The sequence below is a fragment of the Saccopteryx bilineata genome, chromosome 5, assembly GCF_036850765.1.
Source record: "Saccopteryx bilineata isolate mSacBil1 chromosome 5, mSacBil1_pri_phased_curated, whole genome shotgun sequence".
In the NCBI taxonomy this organism is placed as follows: Eukaryota; Metazoa; Chordata; class Mammalia; order Chiroptera; family Emballonuridae; genus Saccopteryx; species Saccopteryx bilineata.
The window spans coordinates 229,128,394-229,148,731 of NC_089494.1; the positions used below are offsets into that span (position 1 = coordinate 229,128,394).

General features: G+C 45.0%; 1 protein-coding gene across 2 annotated transcripts in view; it reads left to right on the forward strand.

Annotated features, from left to right (window-relative positions):
* Positions 1-2,412: 2,412 nt before the first annotated feature.
* USP46 (ubiquitin specific peptidase 46) overlaps positions 2,413-20,338 on the forward strand; it is a 62,857-nt gene continuing 44,931 nt past the window's right edge. The window contains exons 1-2 of one of the 2 annotated variants that reach the window (XM_066279384.1): positions 2,413-2,584; positions 5,853-5,882. In XM_066279384.1, the coding sequence (XP_066135481.1) occupies positions 2,549-2,584; positions 5,853-5,882 (66 nt within the window). In that variant the 5' untranslated portion in view covers positions 2,413-2,548. The remainder of the gene's footprint in view (positions 2,585-5,852; positions 5,883-20,338) is intronic. The other variant, XM_066279385.1, reaches the window with a different exon arrangement.

A 20,338-nucleotide genomic window follows, 5' to 3' on the forward strand; every position in this document is an offset into this window, starting at 1 on the left:
CTGATTCATGGACATTTTGGGTCGCAAGGGGCACACTACCTGGAGTGACTGCCTCCTTCAAGTTCATTTAGGCTGTTTAGTGCTAGACTATATCCCATCCTTCTATTTGTCTACTTTTCCCAGTTCTAGCGGATACTGTCATACCAGCTGGTTCCTATATATGAAACACTTTTTCTCAAAGTTCTCTCATTAGCTTATCAACATTTTCATGATTTTACCTCTTATCACTTGCAAATAATGTTTCCTTGCTGAGTGAAGCTGTATTCTTCTTCAGCTGATGGCGTTTTCCAATTTACACTTGTGAATACCAACCTGGTAATAGTGTAAAAATGTACTTAATTATTCATGAGGCTGACAAGATCTGCTGTGTTCAATTGATTTGTTGTATATATAATTCACCGCCTGAATTTCAATCTGGATGTTTGTCTACGTTGAACACTTCAGTTTTAGGCTATACACTGTTACAAGGCATGTAAAATATCCTTTTAACTTGCTGATACAGCACTCAGAAATCAGATGATGTTCAATTTTCATTATGTGAATGGTGTTTCAGCCCTGTGGACTCTACAATCCATTGTACCAATGCTGGCAGAAATATTGAACTCTATTATGGTATAAAATTTCCATATCATTTATGGAAAGCTTTGGATTAATGCCTTTATGGTGAAATGTGTATGAAATTGATCCTAGGGGCTGTTTTAAACTTGAGGTTGCTTCTGAACTTGTTTTGTGATCTTGCCCAAGTCTTTAAACTTTTCTAGGCCTCAGTTTCCCAAATGACCATAGTTTGGGTGTTCTGTTTTTCTCCTCTCCCAAGGTGCTCAGCCCAGATAGCACACCAGCTTCATTTGTAATATTTGGGTAACATGATCAAAGGAGGATATTTGATCCTCTAAGTCTTATTTTATCGATCAGCAAAAGGCGATGACAATAGCTTCAATTACCCGAGTTACCATGGTGACTGAAGATCATGAAAGATCATGACAGACAATGCTAAGAAATTAAAGTTTAGTGATCACCATCATAAGGATCTGTTTGTAAATAAGATGTAGGCAGAATGACTTAACATAAACAGGAATTTACTCCTTAAATCCAATGAAATATACAGAGCCAATATGACCCCACAAAACTTTGGTTAGCAGTTGTCTTTTATTTCCACCCAGGTCCTTGGGATATCAGCAGTCAACGGGTCTCAAATCTTAGTGAATGATGCTAAATAGACAATGGAGAATAGGAAGTGAAATTTTCCCTTGGTTAGAGAAAAGCTATCTTCAATGATATTAATTTCTAATTTGTCATTAAATATATTGGTTTAAGAATTACCACGAGTTTTACTAGTTCAACTTTTCTGTCGAAAGCCCTGAACATATCTGCTAAATGGTGTAGATTTGCTCTTTGAGCCAGAAGCCAGGACCTTTTATGCGGGAAACGTGTCTATGCCAGTACAGCACCAATCTCAAAACCTGGAGACAGAGGGGTTTTTCTTTAAGATGCGTTAAAGTTTAGTGCTCTTTCTGGGTTCAAATTGCTCCTCAGATAGTGCTTACTCCTCGCCCAGAATCGAGACTTGTCCTTTGTACCTGTTAATGTCACAAATTGCCTGAATGCGTCGCTCTGGCCTCCGCCCAGACCCAGATTCCTCTCCCCTCCCGGCGCCCTTTACCAGGCAGCCGGCCCACTCACTGCTGGCGAGGGCTTTCTGCCACTCCCATGTCCTGACCCCATTTACTTCTTGGGTCCTCGCCGGTGCCATCTGGCTGTAACCTCGGGGAGAAGCTAAAAGTTGGCCTTGGTCACCCCTACCCCTCTGCGTTCTTTACTCGCCAAAATATAAAGACCGGGGCTGCTGGAAGATGAGAGGTAGGGAAGAAAAAGTAAAGACAAAACGGCTCCGTGTCTCCACCGGCCCTCTCCGCGGCGTCAGTGCCCGGGGCCGGGGCGCCCGCAGCCTGCTTTCGGCCGGAGGCGCGGCCCTTCTGCCCGGCGGGGTCGGTCGCCTGCCGCTGTCCCTGGTTCCCCCGCGGAGCTGCGGGCCCCGAGGAGGCCGCCGCCGTCGCATCCGGGTCGGCCCGGGGGACCCGCGCGGTGCGGTTGCCGCAGCCGCGCGGGAGAGAGCTCTGGCTCGGCCCCGCATTCAGCCCAAATACAGTGAAGCAGGAAATAAAAGGAAAAGAAGAAAGCCGAGCGCCGTGGCCGGGGGCGCGGGCGGGCGGGCGGAGCCGAGGCCGACCGTACGGCGGGAGCGCAGGGCGCCGGCAGCACGCGGCGCGCTTGGCCGGCCCTCCCTCCCCGCGCCGCCGGCCGCGGCCCCGGCTCCTCGGCTCCGCCAATCCCCGCCCTCCGTTCTCCTCCCGCCCGCCCCGCCTTCCCCGCCTCCGCCTCCTCCCTCCCGGCCTCCCTCTCCCAGCCAAACTGAAAGCCGGACCCCAGGCCGCCTCCCCGCCGCCGCCCCGCCGCCGCCCGGCCTCCCCGCGAGCGCTCCACCATGGACAGTCCTGTTTTCACCTTGTAAAGATGGCGGTGCGGGATCGCTGCAACCTTTAGACTAATGACTGTCCGAAACATCGCCTCCATCTGTAATATGGTGAGTGGCCGCCGTCGGCGCCTCGGGGGTCGTGCCCGAGGCGCGGTGAGGCAAAGAAAGGGAAACCCGAGCCGCACCGTCGCCCGGCGGTGGGGTGGGGGCCGGCGGGGGCCGCGCCGCGCCGCGAGAAGTTCCCGGCCCTGGGTGCGCGGACGGGCCGCGGCCCCGGAGCCCCTGGGGAGGGTCCCGGAGCCCTCCGCCCCCCTCTCTGCCCCGGGACTTGGGAGCCCGGCCGCCGGTCCCTCGGCCGCGCCGCGTGCCTCCGCCCTCGGGTTGCGGTGCAAGCGTCTGGGGGGGAGGCCGAACCCGGACGTCCCGGGGGAGGGGGTTGGGGGACTATCGAGGGATGGCGGGTACCCATCCTGTCCTTACGGTAGAAGAAGCCCTGCCGGTCTTCTTGGCTGCCCTCATCTCATTTTAAGTTCACTCCTTAAACTGTATTTAAAATTCACTTTGCAAAGGTAATCGGTCTCTGGAGACATTTGAAATGTCATAAAGCTGTAAAAAAGTGCAAAATTGTATTTAGAGAAGTGAACTTCACCTGGTTTGAGAAAGCACAGAAATTTGTTTTAGATACCTCAGTTTCCCCACCTGTGAAAGAAGAACAAGGATACATGAAGACCCAAGGGTGGTGGGGCTGGAGGAGGTCCCAGGGTGATCTTGCCTGATGTTCTGTAGATCCGGTGGAGGCTGGTGGGCGTGGACACAGCTAGGGGACATCAGCGGGCTCTGATGGGGGACTGCTTCCCTGGTGTGGTGGTGACTTTAATTTGGGTTTTCCCCATTGCTTTCCCTTGCTTTTCAGTTTCTGCAGGAACAACAGCTTCTAGCCCTTGGGTCCTCAGGGTGCACCTTTGGCACCCCCACTTGTCACAGCCTTGGTGTGCACAACTTGCCCCCCTGGAGTAAGACACTGCCCTGCTGTGTGGAGTGAGAGAGTGTGCACTTTGCCTTGTTGTCCAGGTCCTTCCCCCCACTCCTCATCGTGGCTCCCCTATCTCCAGCTGGAACACCAGCTCCTTTAGTGCCAGTTTGGGGAAAACTTCTGCTGTAGCTAATAGAGGCCCCTAAAGGGAATCTGAGGAGGCTTCATTAGGCGGCCTGGAGGTAAGGTGATCTGGCTGCCCTCCCCCCATTACACAGCCTTTTCCCTCTTCTGTCCTACATTTTGTTGCAAGATTAACACATGGCGAAGGAGCATTAAGGAGCCATGTGTTAGCTCAGGGGTAGAATTGCAACCCAGTGGTGCTGGCTTCATTTTTCAGCACTGTTGGATGTGGCCACTGCGGTGGTCAGCAGAATAAATGCTGGGGCTTCCTGGAGTGATAGCTGCCAAGGTGTTGGCACAGCACCAGTTAGATGTGGTGGGTGGCTCCTGGAGCATATAGATTTCCTCTCCTTCCCTTCCTTCTCCAGGAGATGGGTCTCCTGCTCCTTCCTGTCCAGTGGCGTTAATGTTGCTTGGTGCAGTGGAACGGTGATGCCTTTCTGCTCTGGTTCTCTCTACGCTATGATCACCTCCTGAGGGGAACTTGGAAAGCAGGAGCTCAAATACTCTTCTTTCATGCCTGCTGGGGTGGCCTCAGGCTTACAGGGCAGCGAGGTGCAGTCCCAGCCCTTGCTGGTGTTCCTGTCCAGCTTGTGCGTCCACCTCTTTGTACTAAAAGCAGGTTGGAAACTTGAGAGCTGGTATGTCCCAAGAGGAAGCCAGTCACCAGCTTTTTTTTTTTTTTTTTTTAATCCTCAGTGCAGCTGGGGTTTCTTGGCGCACCAGGGCAGAATGTCACTACTTGCTTCTAGTAAAACCCAGTGAGGGAGGCAAGTGGCAGGGAGGACGTGAGATGAGCAGGCCAGTGCCGTGTCTGGGGAGTTGACAACCTCATGTGGAATCTTTAAAAAGGTACCAAGTTTAGCATCATCACCCAGGTGAGGTGAGGAACCAATATTTCCTAAGTAGGGAGTTTTATGTTCCTATTCGGACATTGTGTCTTGAGCAAGTAATGATGAATTTGGGCTCTAAAGTTAGACTTCCTCAGTTCAAATCCTGGATCTAACACATACTAGCTTTGTCCTTGAACAGGTTGTGCTTTGTCTTTCTTTTTTTTATTTTTATTTTTTTTTATTTTATTTTTTTAATATTTATTTATTTTTTTTTACAGAGGCAGAGATAGACAGGGACAGACAGACAGGAACGGAGAGAGATGAGAAGCATCAATCATCAGTTTCTCGTTGTGCGTTGCGACTTCTTAGTTGTTCATTGATTGCTTTCTCACATGTGCCTTGACCGTGGGCCTTCAGCAGACTGAGTAACCCCCTGCTGGAGCCAGTGACCTTGGGTCCAAGCTGGTGAGCTCTTTGCTCAAGCCAGATGAGCCCGCGTTCAAGCTGGCGACCTCGGGGTCTCGAACCTGGGTCCTTCCGCATCCCAGTCCGACGCTCTATCCACTGCGCCACCACCTGGTCAGGCGCTTTGTCTTTCTTTACCTATAAAAATGAGATGGTTCCCACCTCCTAGGACTGTTGTATTAAGTTACTAAGCCTAGTTCATAGCAGGACGTCAGTAAGTGTTAGCTGTTCTCAATATCATCTCATGTCATCTTCAGTTGTTTAAAGCAGGGGTCCCCAAACTTTCTACACAGGGGGCCAGTTCACTGTCCCTCAGACCATTGGAGGGCCGGACTATTAAAAAAAAAGCTATGAACAAATCCCTATACACACTGCACATATCTTATTTTAAAGTAAAACAAAACAAAACAAAAAAAAAACAAAACGGGAACAAATACAATATTTAAAATAAAGAACAAGTAAATTTAAATCAACAAACTGACCAGTATTTCAATGGGAACTATGGGCCTGCTTTTGGCTAATGAGATGGTCAATGTGCTTCTCTTACTGACCACCAATGAAAGAGGTGCCCCTTTGGAAGTGCCGGAGGGTGCCGGGTAAATGGCCTCAGGGGGCCGCATGCGGCCCTCCCGTGGGCTGTAGTTTGGGGACCCTGGCTTAAAGGATAGTGGAGATTATGCTTTCTTGGACCTGATGGAAGCAAGCAGTAATGTAAACAACTCACGTGTTCATTTATGTAAACCAGGCTGAAGGACTGTATACAAAGACTGGGATGGGCATCCTTAACCCCGCCCCTTATAAAAGGCTGCTCAGGTCACCCGGGCCCCTCCCAGTCTCACATCCCTCACGGGAGGGCATGTGATGAGGAGACTGCTGTCTTTCCATGTGATCCGACGTAAATTTTCATTTGGTTCCTCTTTAGGTTCTTCACATGATGATGAATTGTTTCCAGGTAGGTCTTCTGGGGGTCTCTCCTCACTGTTTAGCTTCTCCCTGGTGCTTTTATTGACTATTCCCTCAGCTAACTCCGTTTGGCCTTAGTTGGTTTGAGTAGTTGTAGTAAGAGCAAGTGGCTCTTGCATTTTGTTGTTGTTGTTGTTTATTGATTTTTAGAGAGAGGAGAGAGAGAGAAAGAAAGGGAGAGAGAGAAAGACGGGAGAAGTGGGAAGCATCGACTTGGTAGTAGTTGCTTCCTGTATGTGCCTTGACCAGGCAAGCCCAGAGCTCTGAACTGGTGACCTCAGCATTCCAGGTCGACATTTTATCCACTGGGCCACCACAGGTCAGGCTGCATTTTTTTTAAAAGCAGGTCATTTGGCATATTTTAAATACACTGATGTGTGTCCAGAAAGGGTGTGAAAGGATATCATCCTTCTAGGTGGGACTTGAACGACCAGGACCTAATGTTGAAAAGTAGATTTGTTTTGTCCACTGGACAAGAAAGAATTGAGCAGAGCAGAAATAGAACTTGTAGCAAATCCTTCATGTGATTAAGAAATAAACACCCCCCCCCCCTCAGACTTCTTGTGCCAATTATAGATATAAGGGACTTGGAAAACATTCATATCCCTCCACTTGTCCCCTTGCCAGCTGAGATTTTATTATCCTTTGGAAATTTAATGCTAGTTTCCATTTGTTTTAATTTTACTTCCATGTGAATTTCTGCCATTGTGATTCTTGATCAACTTGCTCAGGGCTCGTCAGTTTAGCCTCACAGCATGTCTGGTTCACAGATAATAAAGCTTGTTTGGCTGGTGTGTTGTAATTTTTAAAATGCCCTAGCTGCTACCAAGCATGAGGAAATGTCCCTTGTGTATAATCCTCTGATACTTGTCTGGACCAATAGAGTTAACTTCCTGTGTATTTTTATGGTGCTACAAATGCAAGGTTTTTGTTTTTGGTAAGTTTTTTGTTAGAAGAGCTTGAGGGATTTTCTAAAAAGGAAGCATTTGTTGGGAGAAACCGAATGTGCCCTCTAGAAATGCCCCTTGGACTGAATTGTGCACATGGGTCTAAATCATCTGATCTTAATTTTATTTCTTAATAGTGCTGTGAAATGTGCCATAGGGGGAATGCCCTTTGTCAAATAGATTACATTTTTACTTAGGTAAATAGCCATTTGTTGAGGACCTGCAATGCCAGTGTCGGCACATACTCTGCAGGTGCTAGTAAATGAAGGAGGTGAGTCCCTGTCTCCAAGGGGCTCAGCGGTTTCTTATCTTGTGGATGTAACATTGATGAAGATGAAAGTTTTAGTACAGTGTGATATCCACACAGATAAAGGTTGAACAAAATCTCAGAAGTAATATAGTGTAAAGACTGATGAACACAGCCAGATATTTCTTTAATATATTTGCAGTTGACCAAAGTTGGTTTTTTTTTTTTATGCAAGGATGTGACTACAGTCAGTGTAACTTAGAGCTGGAATAGTACCATTGGGGGTCTCTCCATTTAGGCATGAGTCTAGTGGTGCCTTTGGACAAACTATTGATTGGAACTTATTTTTTCTCAACTTATGAAACTGATTTTTGTTGTTTGTCAAAAGCTTCTCGGTGAGTAGTGTTTCTTAGCGTCTTTATAGAAATCTGCCTCTCTTAATTGGTTAGTAACTACTTGAGTACCTAACAACATTGTTTAAACTGTGTTAAACTTACCAGATACAGTATTAGCATTTCAGCATCCATTGAACAACCCCAGGATATTACTGGGCACCTTTCCAAGTGCCAGATTTGACTTCTTTTTAAATAAATGAACTCACCTTGATATGATGGGAAAGTAAAATTAATAAAAATCTGAAACGACGCTAGAGGAATTTTATAGAGATCATTTTATTTTGACAAGTCAGTTACTTACCTAAGGCATGTATTTTGCGAATCGCTGGAAAAAAAGTTTTTAAAAACATTTAAAAATATATAACTCACATAATTTGGGAGAAGAGAACTTGCCACTTCCTCTGTTATTCATGCTTCCCATTCTCAGAGAAGATTGGAGACAAAACTTAGTTTAATGTTATCAGCTGGGAGTTGTTTTCACTCAGGAATGAGGGTCTACTCTGATATTACCAGTTTTCAGAAATTGCTAGGTGGGGTGGGTTACTATCTAAGGAAAAATTCTGTTCCAGCCTCTCTGGTCTAATGGAGATATTTGTGTTGGTCAGGTCCTAACAGTTAGGTCTATGTATTTTCCAGTTTTTTTCTTAGAATCCTAGGGTGAAAGCAAAGCTGAATGGTGATATTCAGTTAGAATTAAAGATTGTCATACCATTTGCTGGATGTCAGCTCTATGTGTTCCATTTCACCCCTACAATAAAACCTATTTATTTATTTCTTACTAATGTGGAATTTTGGTCTGTTGGGTTTGTAATTGAAAGCAATATTCAGTGTTGATTCTCTTAGCAATTAAGAGAAAATTTTCTCATTCATATGTCTTTTCTCCCAGCCTGTTCTATCTAGTTAGCTTGAATGAGTTGAAGTTTTCAGATGGTGTTTAATTCTGTGGAATCATCAGAAAGACATCTCTAGCCTGCCCGTGGAACCAGTACAAAGCAGACTATTTGAAAAAGTTATAAAAGATGGTATCTTTTAATCTTGTTAATTCTTCCGCTCTAAATATTTTAGTGCAACTTCATATAATAACCCTTCAGTTGTGGTGAAACCAAGTGTTCGTCTAAGGGTTGAAAGGCCTTGCTGATCTTTTAAGAGAAAAGGCCACTCAAAAATGAACCAGCAAAAATTTTCTTGAGGCAAATAAATTCTGTGTTAACAACCAACCTCAGCACTAAACAGTTTGGAATGTTTCTGTTCTGGGATTGCTGCTTAGAAATTTGGGGATGTCAGAAGGCCTCTGCTTGGAATTTTACCATAAATCTGAGAGTGATTATTTGCTATGAATGGAGTGTGGGGAAAACCCTATTGGTTTCTAAAGCTTCATTTTCCACTTATAGGTCCAGCCCATCAAGTTCTGATGTCACTTTGAGAATCTGCAAATGCTTTATAGTTGCTTAGACTTGGGACTCTTTTTCTGGGTGGTGGTGAATTTCAGGCAGAGAGAAAAATACGGAGAGTAATAGAGTGAGTAACCATATATCTAGCTCCACTTGAAGAAATAAAATATTACAAATAATAGGTGAACCTTTCTGCATCTCATTCCCCTTCCCTTCAGACAGTTTCACTGTTCTGAATTTGGTACTTATCATGTGTTTTTATAGTTTTATTAGATATATATGTATTCATAAACCAGATATAGTATTGTTTCCTCACGTTTATACATGCTCTGTAATACTGAAAAACTTCTCAGTTTGCTTTTGTTTAAATTACGATTTTAAGATTTACCCATTAAGATACATGCAATTCTAGGTTGTTTTAACGGCTGTGTAATATTCCATTTCATGAATGTGCTGCAGTATATTCACTTTACTGCTGATCAACACTTGGGTTTATGGTTTTTTATGTGTGCCATTTTAGAGCGACGAACAGTTTTGAATTGGTCTCCCTGTGCATGCTTCAGGTTTTTCTGAAGTCTGTCCCTAAAAGGGAAATTTCTGGGTCAAAGGAAACAGGCGTCTTTGCCCCTATCTGATTGCTCAGTTGCTTTCCATAGCAGTTGTGCCGATTTGCATTCCACCCGGTAGCGGTCAGGAGTTCCGGGTGCCCCGCAGGCTGGCAGACAGCACCCGGCATTGTTAGACTTGAGGTTTGCCAGTTCGATGGGTGCGAAATGGTATCTTCATGGTTAAAAATTTGCACTTTCCTGTTTACTAGTGAGACTGAACATCTTTTTTTGTGTTTGTTGTTTTTAATCCAGAGGCTTTGGAGCAGTTTTCCAGGGTTTGTAAGTCAGGATGGCAGTGGTGGTTTTGTGTGAAAGTAGGGAAAAGAATGGATAGAACAGTTTGAGGAAATGATAATAAATTGAAAAAAAGTGAATCCTTGTAGCAAAAGGACTCTAGACTAGAAGCTATCTTTTTTTTTTTTTTTTTAAAGAAATTCACATTTAAATTTTATTTTATTTATTCATTTTAGAGAGGAGAGAGAGAGAGGAGAGAGAGACAGAGAGAGAGAAGGGAGGGAGGAGCTGGAAGCATCAACTCCCATATGTGCCTTGACCAGGCAAGCCCAGGGTTTCGAACCGGCGACCTCAGCATTTCCAGGTCGATGCTTTATCCACTGCACCACCACAGGTCAGGCTAGACTAGATGCTATCTTGAATGTCGAGGGTAAATTCTGGGTACATCACTGTGCTGGCCAGGCCTTTCAGTTCAAGTTACATTTTTTTCATGCGTTTAATTGAAGTTAGCTTTGGTGAAAATTCTGTTTGGGGCCTTTTCCAGTGAGAACAACAAACATAAAGGCTGGACTTGTGGAGTTTTCCTGTTTACCCAGTTGATTTTTGAAGTCCCTTTTAGAAAGGGAATGTAAAATTATGTTCTTCCTACGATACATTTTTGCGTCCTTCAGGTCAGGTGCACGGTGCAGGAAACCAGCTGTTATCAGGATCTGCTTGAAGATAGTTGTGGAATTACTATCTCAACTATTTAGAAAACATTCCTTGCAGTTTATTTTGATTTTCAGAGTATGACAAATGTCATACATGTCTGAACACAGACATATGGTTTTAAACATATGACTGACAATATCTTTAAAAATATGCTATACTTTCGTGGTTCTTTGGTGTACGGAAAAATTGTGCCCATACATGCATTCTCTTATTAAAAATTCAGACTCTGGGTTTCTATCTCCAGAGATTTTGAGTAGGTAGGCCAAAGGTGAGGCCCTGGGATGCACATTCTAAACTAAGTCTTCCCTTGTCCCCACTCCTCCCTCATTCTGTTACAGGTGAGCTGACAACCACGTTTTGAGAAATACTGTTTTCCTTGTGCAATAACCTTGGCCCCTTAAAAAAATATTGCTTATAGAAATTATTTGCCGCCTGACCAGGCGGTGGCGCAGTGGATAGAGCGTTGGGCTGGGATGCAGAGGACCCAGGTTTGAGACTCCGAGGTTGCCAGCTTGAGCGCGGGCTCATCTGGTTTGAGCAAAGCTCACCAGCCTGGACCCAAGTTCCCTGGCTCGAGCAAGGGGTTACTCGGTCTGCTGAAGGCCCACGGTCAAGGCACATACGAGAAAGCAATCAATGAAAAACTAAAGTGCCACAACAAAAAACTGATGATTGATACTTCACATCTCCATTCCTGTCTGTCTGTCCTTATCTATCCCTTTCTCTGACTCTGTCTCTGTAAAAAAAAAGAAAAAAGAAAAGGAAGAAATTATTTGCCATGTGAAAGTTTTTAAAAATTGATATAAAATTTTAAGGTAGTAATTTAACTTCAAGAGCTATAGATCATTGCCATTCTGTAGATGTATATCTCGATATTACATAGCAATGTTTTTATTACTTTATGCCCCTAGAATAGAGATTCATAACCCTGGCTACATACCACATCATGTGAGAAGCTTTTAAAAGACATTTTTTTAAAATTGCAAAATATTATACCCAAAAGAGTGGAGAAAAGACTGTATTTTAATATATTTATATGCAAATACCCAGCCTTCAGATTTAACAGATATTAAAATTTAGTGATATTTGGTTAAGATTTTTTTCTTAAACATAAAACCTTAAAAAATTCTCTAACCACCCCTCTTTCCTCTCCCTTCCTCCCAGAACTAACCATTTTCCTGAGGTTGATGTGATGTTTACTCTGCATATCTTTATACTTCATATTTATGAATCCATAAGCAGTGATATCAATGTCTGTGTCTAAAAATATGTATCCTTTTGCAGCTTTTTTTCACTCAACAATTATATTTGAGATTATGCTGACACAAACTCTTCTTTTATTCATTCTAATTGTTCGGTAGCTGTATTCTTTGACTTAACGATGGTTTACTTATTACCTTATTTAGGGACAATTGGATAGCTCCCATACTATTCTTTCTGGAAACAGTGCCATACTGAATGTTTCTGTTTCTGTCTTCTTTGTGCATGCGCCTTTGTTTCTCCAGGATGTAGTCCTGGAAGTGGAAGTGCTATTCTTAGGATCAGCCCTCTGCAGCTCTGTGAGGTGTTAGGTCAAACTGAGATTTTGCATTTCCAGCAACCTCTCTGGTGACCAGATGCTCCTGGTTTGGGGAGCACACTGAGCAGCACAGCCCTATGGGAAGGAAAGGAAAACCATTTCTTCCTACTCCTCTAGAGAGGAGGAGTTGGGATTTGGAATCTCAGAGGTTGGTAAATTTCGAGTCTGTTTCCTCATCCCTTTACAACACAGAAAGGCAGAGGATGGAGTCCCCACACAGCTGTTTTGGGAGAATCAAAGGAGATCCTGCCTACAGAAGCATTTTGTGAACCGTGATGCCCTCACGCATGTTAATTTTCACAATTATTCTCATTTTTTTCTGTGAATTAATATTTCCCTTCACTTTATGCAAAGCACAGAGCTGTCGGTATTGCAGGGTTCTGTGGAATTCTGCTTTCATTCTGACCTCTGTTCACATTTAGCGGGCGTTTGGGTAGGAGTGGGATCGGGAAGGAAGTTGGGTGGGCGATAAGCAGAGGCAGAATTCACCAAATGGTATGGCTCCGATGGCGATGCTGGCAAGGTGGGGGGAGGAACGGAGCTGGAGAGAGGCCCACAGCTCTCCCAGTCAGCTCTGCGCTGGAACAGGTCATGACAGGATAGTAGGGAGACACTAATTTATTTCCCAAGCAGACACTTCTTAAAGTGAGAGGGGGTGCTCAAAACAATAATTCAGTATTTGAATCTACTGTGGGTCTGATCAGAGCTATTCAGGGAAAACTAGGTGTGGGGTCAACCCAAGGTTAAGCCACCGCAGGATACTGCCTTTTACTTATTTATTAAGTAATCTTTTTAAGATTTTTTTTAAAATTTTTATTTATTTTTTACAGAGACAGAGAGTGAGTCAGAGAGAGGAATAGACAGGGACAGACAGACAGGAACGGAGAGATGAGAAGCATCAATCATTAGTTTTTCATTGTGCATTGCAACACCTTAGTTGTTCATTGATTGCTTTCTCATATGTGCCTTGACCGCGGGCCTTCAGCAGACCGAGTAACCCCTTGCTGGAGCCAGCGACCTAGGGTTCAAGCTGGTGGGCTCTTCCTCAAACCAGATGAGCCCACACTCAAGCTGACGACCTCGGGGTCTCGAACCTGGGTCTTCTGCATCCCAGTCCGACGCTCTATCCACTGCGCCACCACCTGGTCAGGCTTAAGATTTTATTTATTGATTTTAGAGGGAGAAAATGACTGGAGGGGAAGAGCGGAAAGCATCGAGTCATAGTTGCTTCCCATATGTGTCTTAACCAGGCAAGCCCAGGGTTTCGAACCAGCCACCTCAGCATTCCAGGTCAATGCTTTATCCACTGCACCACCACAGGTCAGGCAGGACACTGCCTTTTAAATGCAAGGCTTCATTCAGGGTGCTTTGGTAACTGGGGTCCTGTCTCACCCATTTCTGAGAGCATGAGAGAAGCAGTGTGGTGTGGAGGGAGAAGGGCAAATAAAAATAAAGTGACAGTCAGAACTAGTGTGTATTGTTTGCTGGGGGGGGGGCTATTATACTCAAGCATGTCTTCTGGATTAAAACCATGGAAGTGGATCCAGTTCCTTAGGCCAGTGGTTCTTAAATGTCATTTTGTTCTTCTTCCTGGTTTTCATTATATCTGTGAACCACCTGAACTTGTTTAGCGTACATTTTCCTTAAGTCTGTTCACTTTCTTTTTTTTTTTTTTTTTACAGAGACAGAGAGAGAGTCAGAGGGATAGATAGGAACAGACAGACAGGAATGGAGAGAGATGAGAAGCGTCAATCATCAGTTTTTCATTGCGACACCTTAGTTGTTCATTGATTGCTTTCTCATATGTGCCTTGACCACGGGCCTTCAGCAGACCGAGTAACCCCTTGCTCAAGCCAGTAACCTTGGGTCCAAGCTGGTGAGCTTTGCTCAAACCAGATGAGCCCGCGCTCAAGCTGGCGACTTCGGGGTCTCGAACCTGGGTCCTCCGCATCCCAGTCTGACGCTCTATCCACTGTGCCACCGCCTGGTCAGGCAAGTCTGTTCACTTTCTATTAATTTGGACTCATTTGTGCTTGGACATCTGTGAAGTAATGAGTTTGATGAGCTAATTATGTTTTTCAAATAACATCAAAAACATAATTATTTAAAAATGTTCTTACTTGTACTACCTGAGATTGTCTCGCCTCCCTCCGGATGTGTGGTCTGGAACTTAGGAGGCACTGGCTCATATAAGAGGTTCTTTATGGTGGTTCAAAAACTGGTTTGCAGATTACGGCTGGTAAGCTCCCTTGGGCAGTAGATGGGCACGTGGATGAGAGCTGGTTGGAGTTTCCACACTGCTGTGGGGCGGCTGTGAGAGCTTGCCACTCTCAGAGACTTTGCTTCTCATCCATGACGTGCATGATTGGAGAACTTGCCTTCCCGGCCGTTGCAGGACTTAAATGGAATCATTTATGTCAAGTGCCTAGCCCAGTGCCTGCCTGGATATTTTATTACAGTTTTATTCTAGAGTTTCTCTTTTTCCCACCAGCTAAAGGGTACAAATGATGCAGTTTGAAAGAACTACATCTTGAGTTCCATCCTGACCTTGACACTTTGTGGCTTTCAGGACATTGGCCAGGTGACTTAGGCCTCTCTCTGTCTGTAAGATGTTAAGAAGCGTTCCTGCTGCTGAGCAGTGCTGAGAAGGAGTCCAGCGAGCACGTTGTAATCTTAACTTCCAATCAAAGACGAGGCCAGGGAGAGAAGGTGTGCTGAGCGGACAAAAGGAGGAAGGAACTGTGATTTCCGGCTGAGATATCTTGGTAGACATGGCGCTGGTGTGTGGCAAAGCTTTTGTATTCATCAGCCAGGATACAGTGTTTTTCTTTTTCCTGATAATGAGGGCATATCATGTAGTAAAAGGTTTTTAGTTGTCTAATATGCGTATAACTTATCTCTTTGTTTTATTTGTTATATATCAGTTAGGTGTTCCTAAATAAGAAATACACAAAGTACCTAAGCTCAGTTTGTCTCCCTTTTTTCCTTTTTTCCTTCCTTCCTTTTTTCCTTCCTTCCTTTTTTCCTTCCTTCCTTTTTTCCTTCCTTCCTTTTTTCCTTCCTTCCTTTTTTCCTTCCTTCCTTTTTTCCTTCCTTCCTTCCTTCCTTCCTTCCTTCCTTCCTTCCTTCCTTCCTTCCTTCCTTCCTTCCTCTTCCCTCCCTCCCTCCCTCCCTTCCTTCTTTCTACAGATAGAGAGAGAAAGAGAAGCACAGACAGGGACAGACAGACAAGAATGGAGAGAGATGAGAAGCATCAACTCATAGTTGTGGCACTTTTGTTCATTGATTGCATTCTCTTATATGCCTTGACCAGGGGGCTCCAGCTGAGCCAGTAACGCCTTACTCAAGCCAGCGACCTTCGACTTCAAATCAGAGATCTTTGGACTCAAGCCAGCAACCATGGGGTTGTGTCTGTGATCCCATGCTCAAGTTGGCAAATCTGTACTCAAGCTGGTGAGCCTGCGCTCAAACTGGCAACCTCGGGATCTCAAACCTGGGTCCTCAGCATCCCAGGCCGACACTCTATCCACCGTGCCACTGCCTGGTCAGGCAACTAAGCTTAGTTTGTTTCTTTTTAACTTTTAGTTTTTAATTAGTTTACATCCAGTATTATTTTGTATCCGTTCCAGGTTTACAACAGTGGTTAGATAATCATATACTTTACAAAGCCCCCCCCCCCGCCCCCAATATTTCCAGTATTCCCCTGGCACTGTACATAGTCATTACAGTATTACTGACTACAGTCCCGGTGCTGTACTTTACAACCCTACAACTGTTCTGTAACTACCAGTTTGTCCTTCATCCCTTCACCTTTTTATCCCAGTTGCCCAGCTCCCCTGCATATGGCAACCCCCGGTCTGTTCTCTGCATGAGTCTGTTCTTGTTTTCTTTTGTTTATTTGTTTATATTGTTCTTTAGAGTCCACATGTATGGAAAGTGAGATCTTATGGTATTTGTCTTTTTCTGACTTATTTTTCTTAGCATAATACCCTCTATGCCAGGGGTAGTCAACCTTTTTATACCTACCGCCCACTTTTGTATCTCTGTTAGTAGTAAAATTTTCTAACCGCCCACCGGTTCCACAGTAATGGTGATTTATAAAGTAGGAAAGTAACTTTACTTTATATAATTTATAAAGCAGAGTTACAGCAAGTTAAAGCATATAATAATAATTACTTACCAAGTACTTTATGTCGGATTTTCGCTAAGTTTGGCAGAACAAATCTTTATAAAACAACTTACTATAGTTAAATCTATCTTTTTATTTATACTTTGGTTGCTCCACCACCACCCACCATGAAAGCTGGAACGCCCACTAGTGGGCGTAGGGACCAGGTTGACTACCACTGCACTAGGTCCATCCATCCTGTTGCAAGTCATTTTTTTTTTTTTTAAGGAAAATTTAAAGTGTTTAGAAAAGTAATGTGAGTTCACATGGTAAAAAATTTAAATTGTACAAAAGGATATTTGTTGAAAGTATGCCCATCATCCACTTCTTGCCCCTGGCATCAGTCAGTATGTACAGTGTTTTCTGCTTCCACTCAGAAGAGCCTTATGTATATACAAGCATATTTGTGTGTATTTCTCTCCTAGTTTTTGAAAACACAAATAATACTAATGGCATATAGTAATCTGTCCGGATCTGCGCCCTTGCTCTTTGTGTCTTGGGGTGCGTCTGTGCTCGCCTGTGAAGAGAGAACCTCCTCATGCTTTTTTCATGGCTGCAGAGCATTCGGTTGCTTCAGTGGATTGAATTCGCTTGACCCGCCCTCCACCAGTGGGCACCATGGTAGTTTTCCAGCCCTTGGTTTCCACAAACAAGGCTGCTGGGGACAGCTTTGCTCATACATCATTACACGTATGTGGGGAGTATGTCTGTCTGCTGACTTCCTGGAGATGGATTTCCATTTGTAACTTGGGTGGGGTTTGCCAAATTGCCCTCCACCAGCCGTATAAGTGACTCATTGCCCACAGCCTTGCCAAAACAGTGGGCTCTCCAAAAGCCTTTCGGTCTTTGCCAGTCAGGGGGAAAATGGTGTCGTAGCGTATTTTTGGTTCACGTTTCTTTTCCTAGGAGTGAGTTTGAGCAGCAGTTCACACATGTAAGGAAACAAGCTCAATTTCATTTAACTGCTTTGCTGTTGGCAATTATTTTCAAAGTCTGTAGGGAAGGACCCGTTTTATTTTTATTTTCAATCTGTTGTAGACCGATATTTTTGTAAACTACAATAAAAAACATTATGAGCGAAGTGGAATAAAACCCCCAAAGATACATAAAACACAAACCCCAATTTTTTATTACTAAACTCGACAGATACAAGATTACTCGTTCATTATACATGCTTTCAGTTTCTGAACTTAGCTCATGGTGGAGTGTTAGTGCTGAGTAATATGTCTCCAAAGAACTCACTCCATCTTTTTCCCCCATTGCCACCCTGTTTGGGGATGGGAGGAGGGAGTACAGAATTTTATGTTTCAGATTTTGTAATCGGTACATGACAGGATGTTTTTGTTGCATGAGAGTAAAAGATCTCTGCCAGTGCAGAACTGCTGCAGAGGGCCTGGCTCCTGAGGGCAGGGGTGCCACATAAACACACTGGGGCGGCTCTCCCACGCTGTGTCCCCCGCCCACCCTGTGAGGCGCGGACACAGTCTTTCACTGACAAAGACCTTGAGCTTGAACGGGAGGGGACAGGATGAGAGGGGAATGCTTGAAATCCTCCTATTGGTCAACTTTGTAGAGCTGGCCTCTGACCTGGGGCTTTGCCAGGAATCCATGCTGCTCTTCCAGGAAGCGATGGGAATGGTACTTCCAGGTGAAGTAAGAGACCCATAATCAGGAGGCGTCCTGGTGGCTTTGCAGAACATGGATTGGGAATGAGGTTCTCTGATAGCTCACCGAGTTCAGGCAGCAGTTATGAGTATTTCCTCCTTTCTCTACCTTCAGCTGGAGGACAGACACAGGCCCAGTGTTGTTTGTCCTGTTTTGAGTTGAAATTTTATCCTTGTTGTTTGTTGTGTTTAGAGTTGAAATTTTATCTTTGCTTGAGAACTTTGTTATTCTGCCCCTCGACACGTGGAGAGTTGTTTTACGAGCCAGAGTCTGGCTGTTCTTTACTGTCCCTTCCTTGATGACATGGGATCTCTGTGTACTCCAGGGTCGTCTTTTTTTCATTAACAGTTGTTTTTGCTTCCGTGCTATTATGGTCATTAAATGAAGTCATGTTGAGGTCTTTTTCAGAGTTATTTCTCCCCACCCAATATCATGTAAGGCAAGGAAATGCCATGATAATCATGGTGCAGAATGAAAATGCTCTTGTGCCCTAGCCGGTTGGCTCAGCGGTAGAGCATCGGCCTAGCGTGCGGAGGACCCGGGTTCGATTCCCGGCCAGGGCACACAGGAGAAGCGCCCATTTGCTTCTCCACCCCTCCGCCGCACTTTCCTCTCTGTCTCTCTCTTCCCCTCCCGCAGCCGAGGCTCCATTGGAGCAAAGATGGCCCGGGCGCTGGGGATGGCTCCTTGGCCTCTGCCCCAGGCGCTAGAGTGGCTCTGGTCGCAATATGGCGACGCCCAGGATGGGCAGAGCATCGCCCCCTGGTGGGCAGAGCGTCGCCCCTGGTGGGCGTACCGGGTGGATCCCGGTCGGGCGCATGTGGGAGTCTGTCTGACTGTCTCTCCCCGTTTCCAGCTTCAGAAAAAAAGGAAAAAAAAAAAAAAAAAAAAAAAAAAAAGCCTGACCTGTGGTGGCGCAGTGGGATAAAGCGTCGACCTGGAACACTGAGGTTGCCGGTTCGAAACCTTGGGCTTGCCCGGTCAAGGCACATATGGGAGTTGATGCTTCCTGCTCCTCCCTCCCCTTCTCTCTCTCTCTCTCCTCTCTCTCTAAAAATTAATAAATAAAATATAAAAAAAAAAAAAAGAAAATGCTCTTGCTCTGGCTGAGAGCTCAGTTGGTTAGAGCATCGCCCCAGTACACCAAGGTTGCAGGTTTGATCCCTGGTCAGGGCACATATAAGAGTCAACCAGTGACTAAATAAAAAGTGGAATAAATCGATGTTATTTCTCTCTCTCTCTCTCACTCTCTCTCTCTCCCTCCCCTTTCCTCCCTCTCTCAAATCAGGAAGAAAAAGTAATTAGAAAATGTTCTTTAACTGCCTTCCTGTGGATGATCGGCTCCCTGTGAGGAGCCTGAAAGGGAACGGGGTGGGGGGTGAGCACTGTGGAGCCAGGAAATGGATTGTAGTATAATGGTATTAAGATTGCAGGCCCACAACTGACTTCTGCTTCATACTGACACTTGACCTTGGCAAGTTACTTACCCTCTATTAACCTTCTTTCCCTCACCTGTGAGATGGGGCGAGTCAGGTCCTGTTAAGTAATTTATCCTCCGGGAGAGTCTTGGTCAGTGTTGGTCAGTGGGACTGGGTGATTTGTCTGCTGTCTAAGCAGCACGGGCACTCGTCGTCACTGAGTATGGTGCGCCTCGTCGGCAGCTAATGTGTGCCAGCCCACAGCGCAAGAGGACATGCTCAGAAGCAGTCTGGCTCCCTGCCTAGTCCCTACATCTGCAGCTAAGGAATGACTAAAATGTGAATGGAAGATCATCTTCCCTGGCTTGTGGTCAGGAGCTCAGACAGACTCCGGAGCAGAGTGGCCTCGGTTTGAGGCTGGCTCTGCCTTCACGAACTGAGTGAGCTTGGCGGGTTCCTCCACATCTTCGTGAGGAGAGTGGGGATGATAAATACCCTCGGCCTGGGTTAGTGGACAAGATGAAATGAATAATACATAGACATGAAGGTCTCTTGAATGAGTAGCAAATACTATTTACCCTTCCTGTTTCCCAAATGTATTCATTCAGCAAATGTATTAAGTGCTTTTTATGTGCCAGATGCTCTGCTAGGCCCTGGCAAACCAGTCGGATGGAATCCCTGTCCTCACCAAGCTTTGGTCTAGTGTCATGTTAGCAAGCTTTTTGCTAAATGGCTAGGTTGTAAATATTTTAGGTTTTGTGGATCATAATGTCTGTGTTTCAACTATTCACGTCTGCTATTGTATTGTGAAAGTAGCTACAGTAAGTAAATGAGTGATAGTAGCTGTTCCAATGAATGTGTATTTATGAAAACAGTTGGTAAGTCAGCTTTGGCCCATGGACTGTCATTTGCCACCCTGTGGTCCAGTGGAAGACAGATGTTAAATAATCACAAATTAGTCTGTTATTATAAATGATGATAAGAGCTGTGAAGCTGCCGCTAGGATTCTGTGGGAAGGAGGGTCAGGGAAGGCAGCTCTGAAGTGACGGGGAAGCCAGATGAAGGCTGGAGGGGGAGCCAGA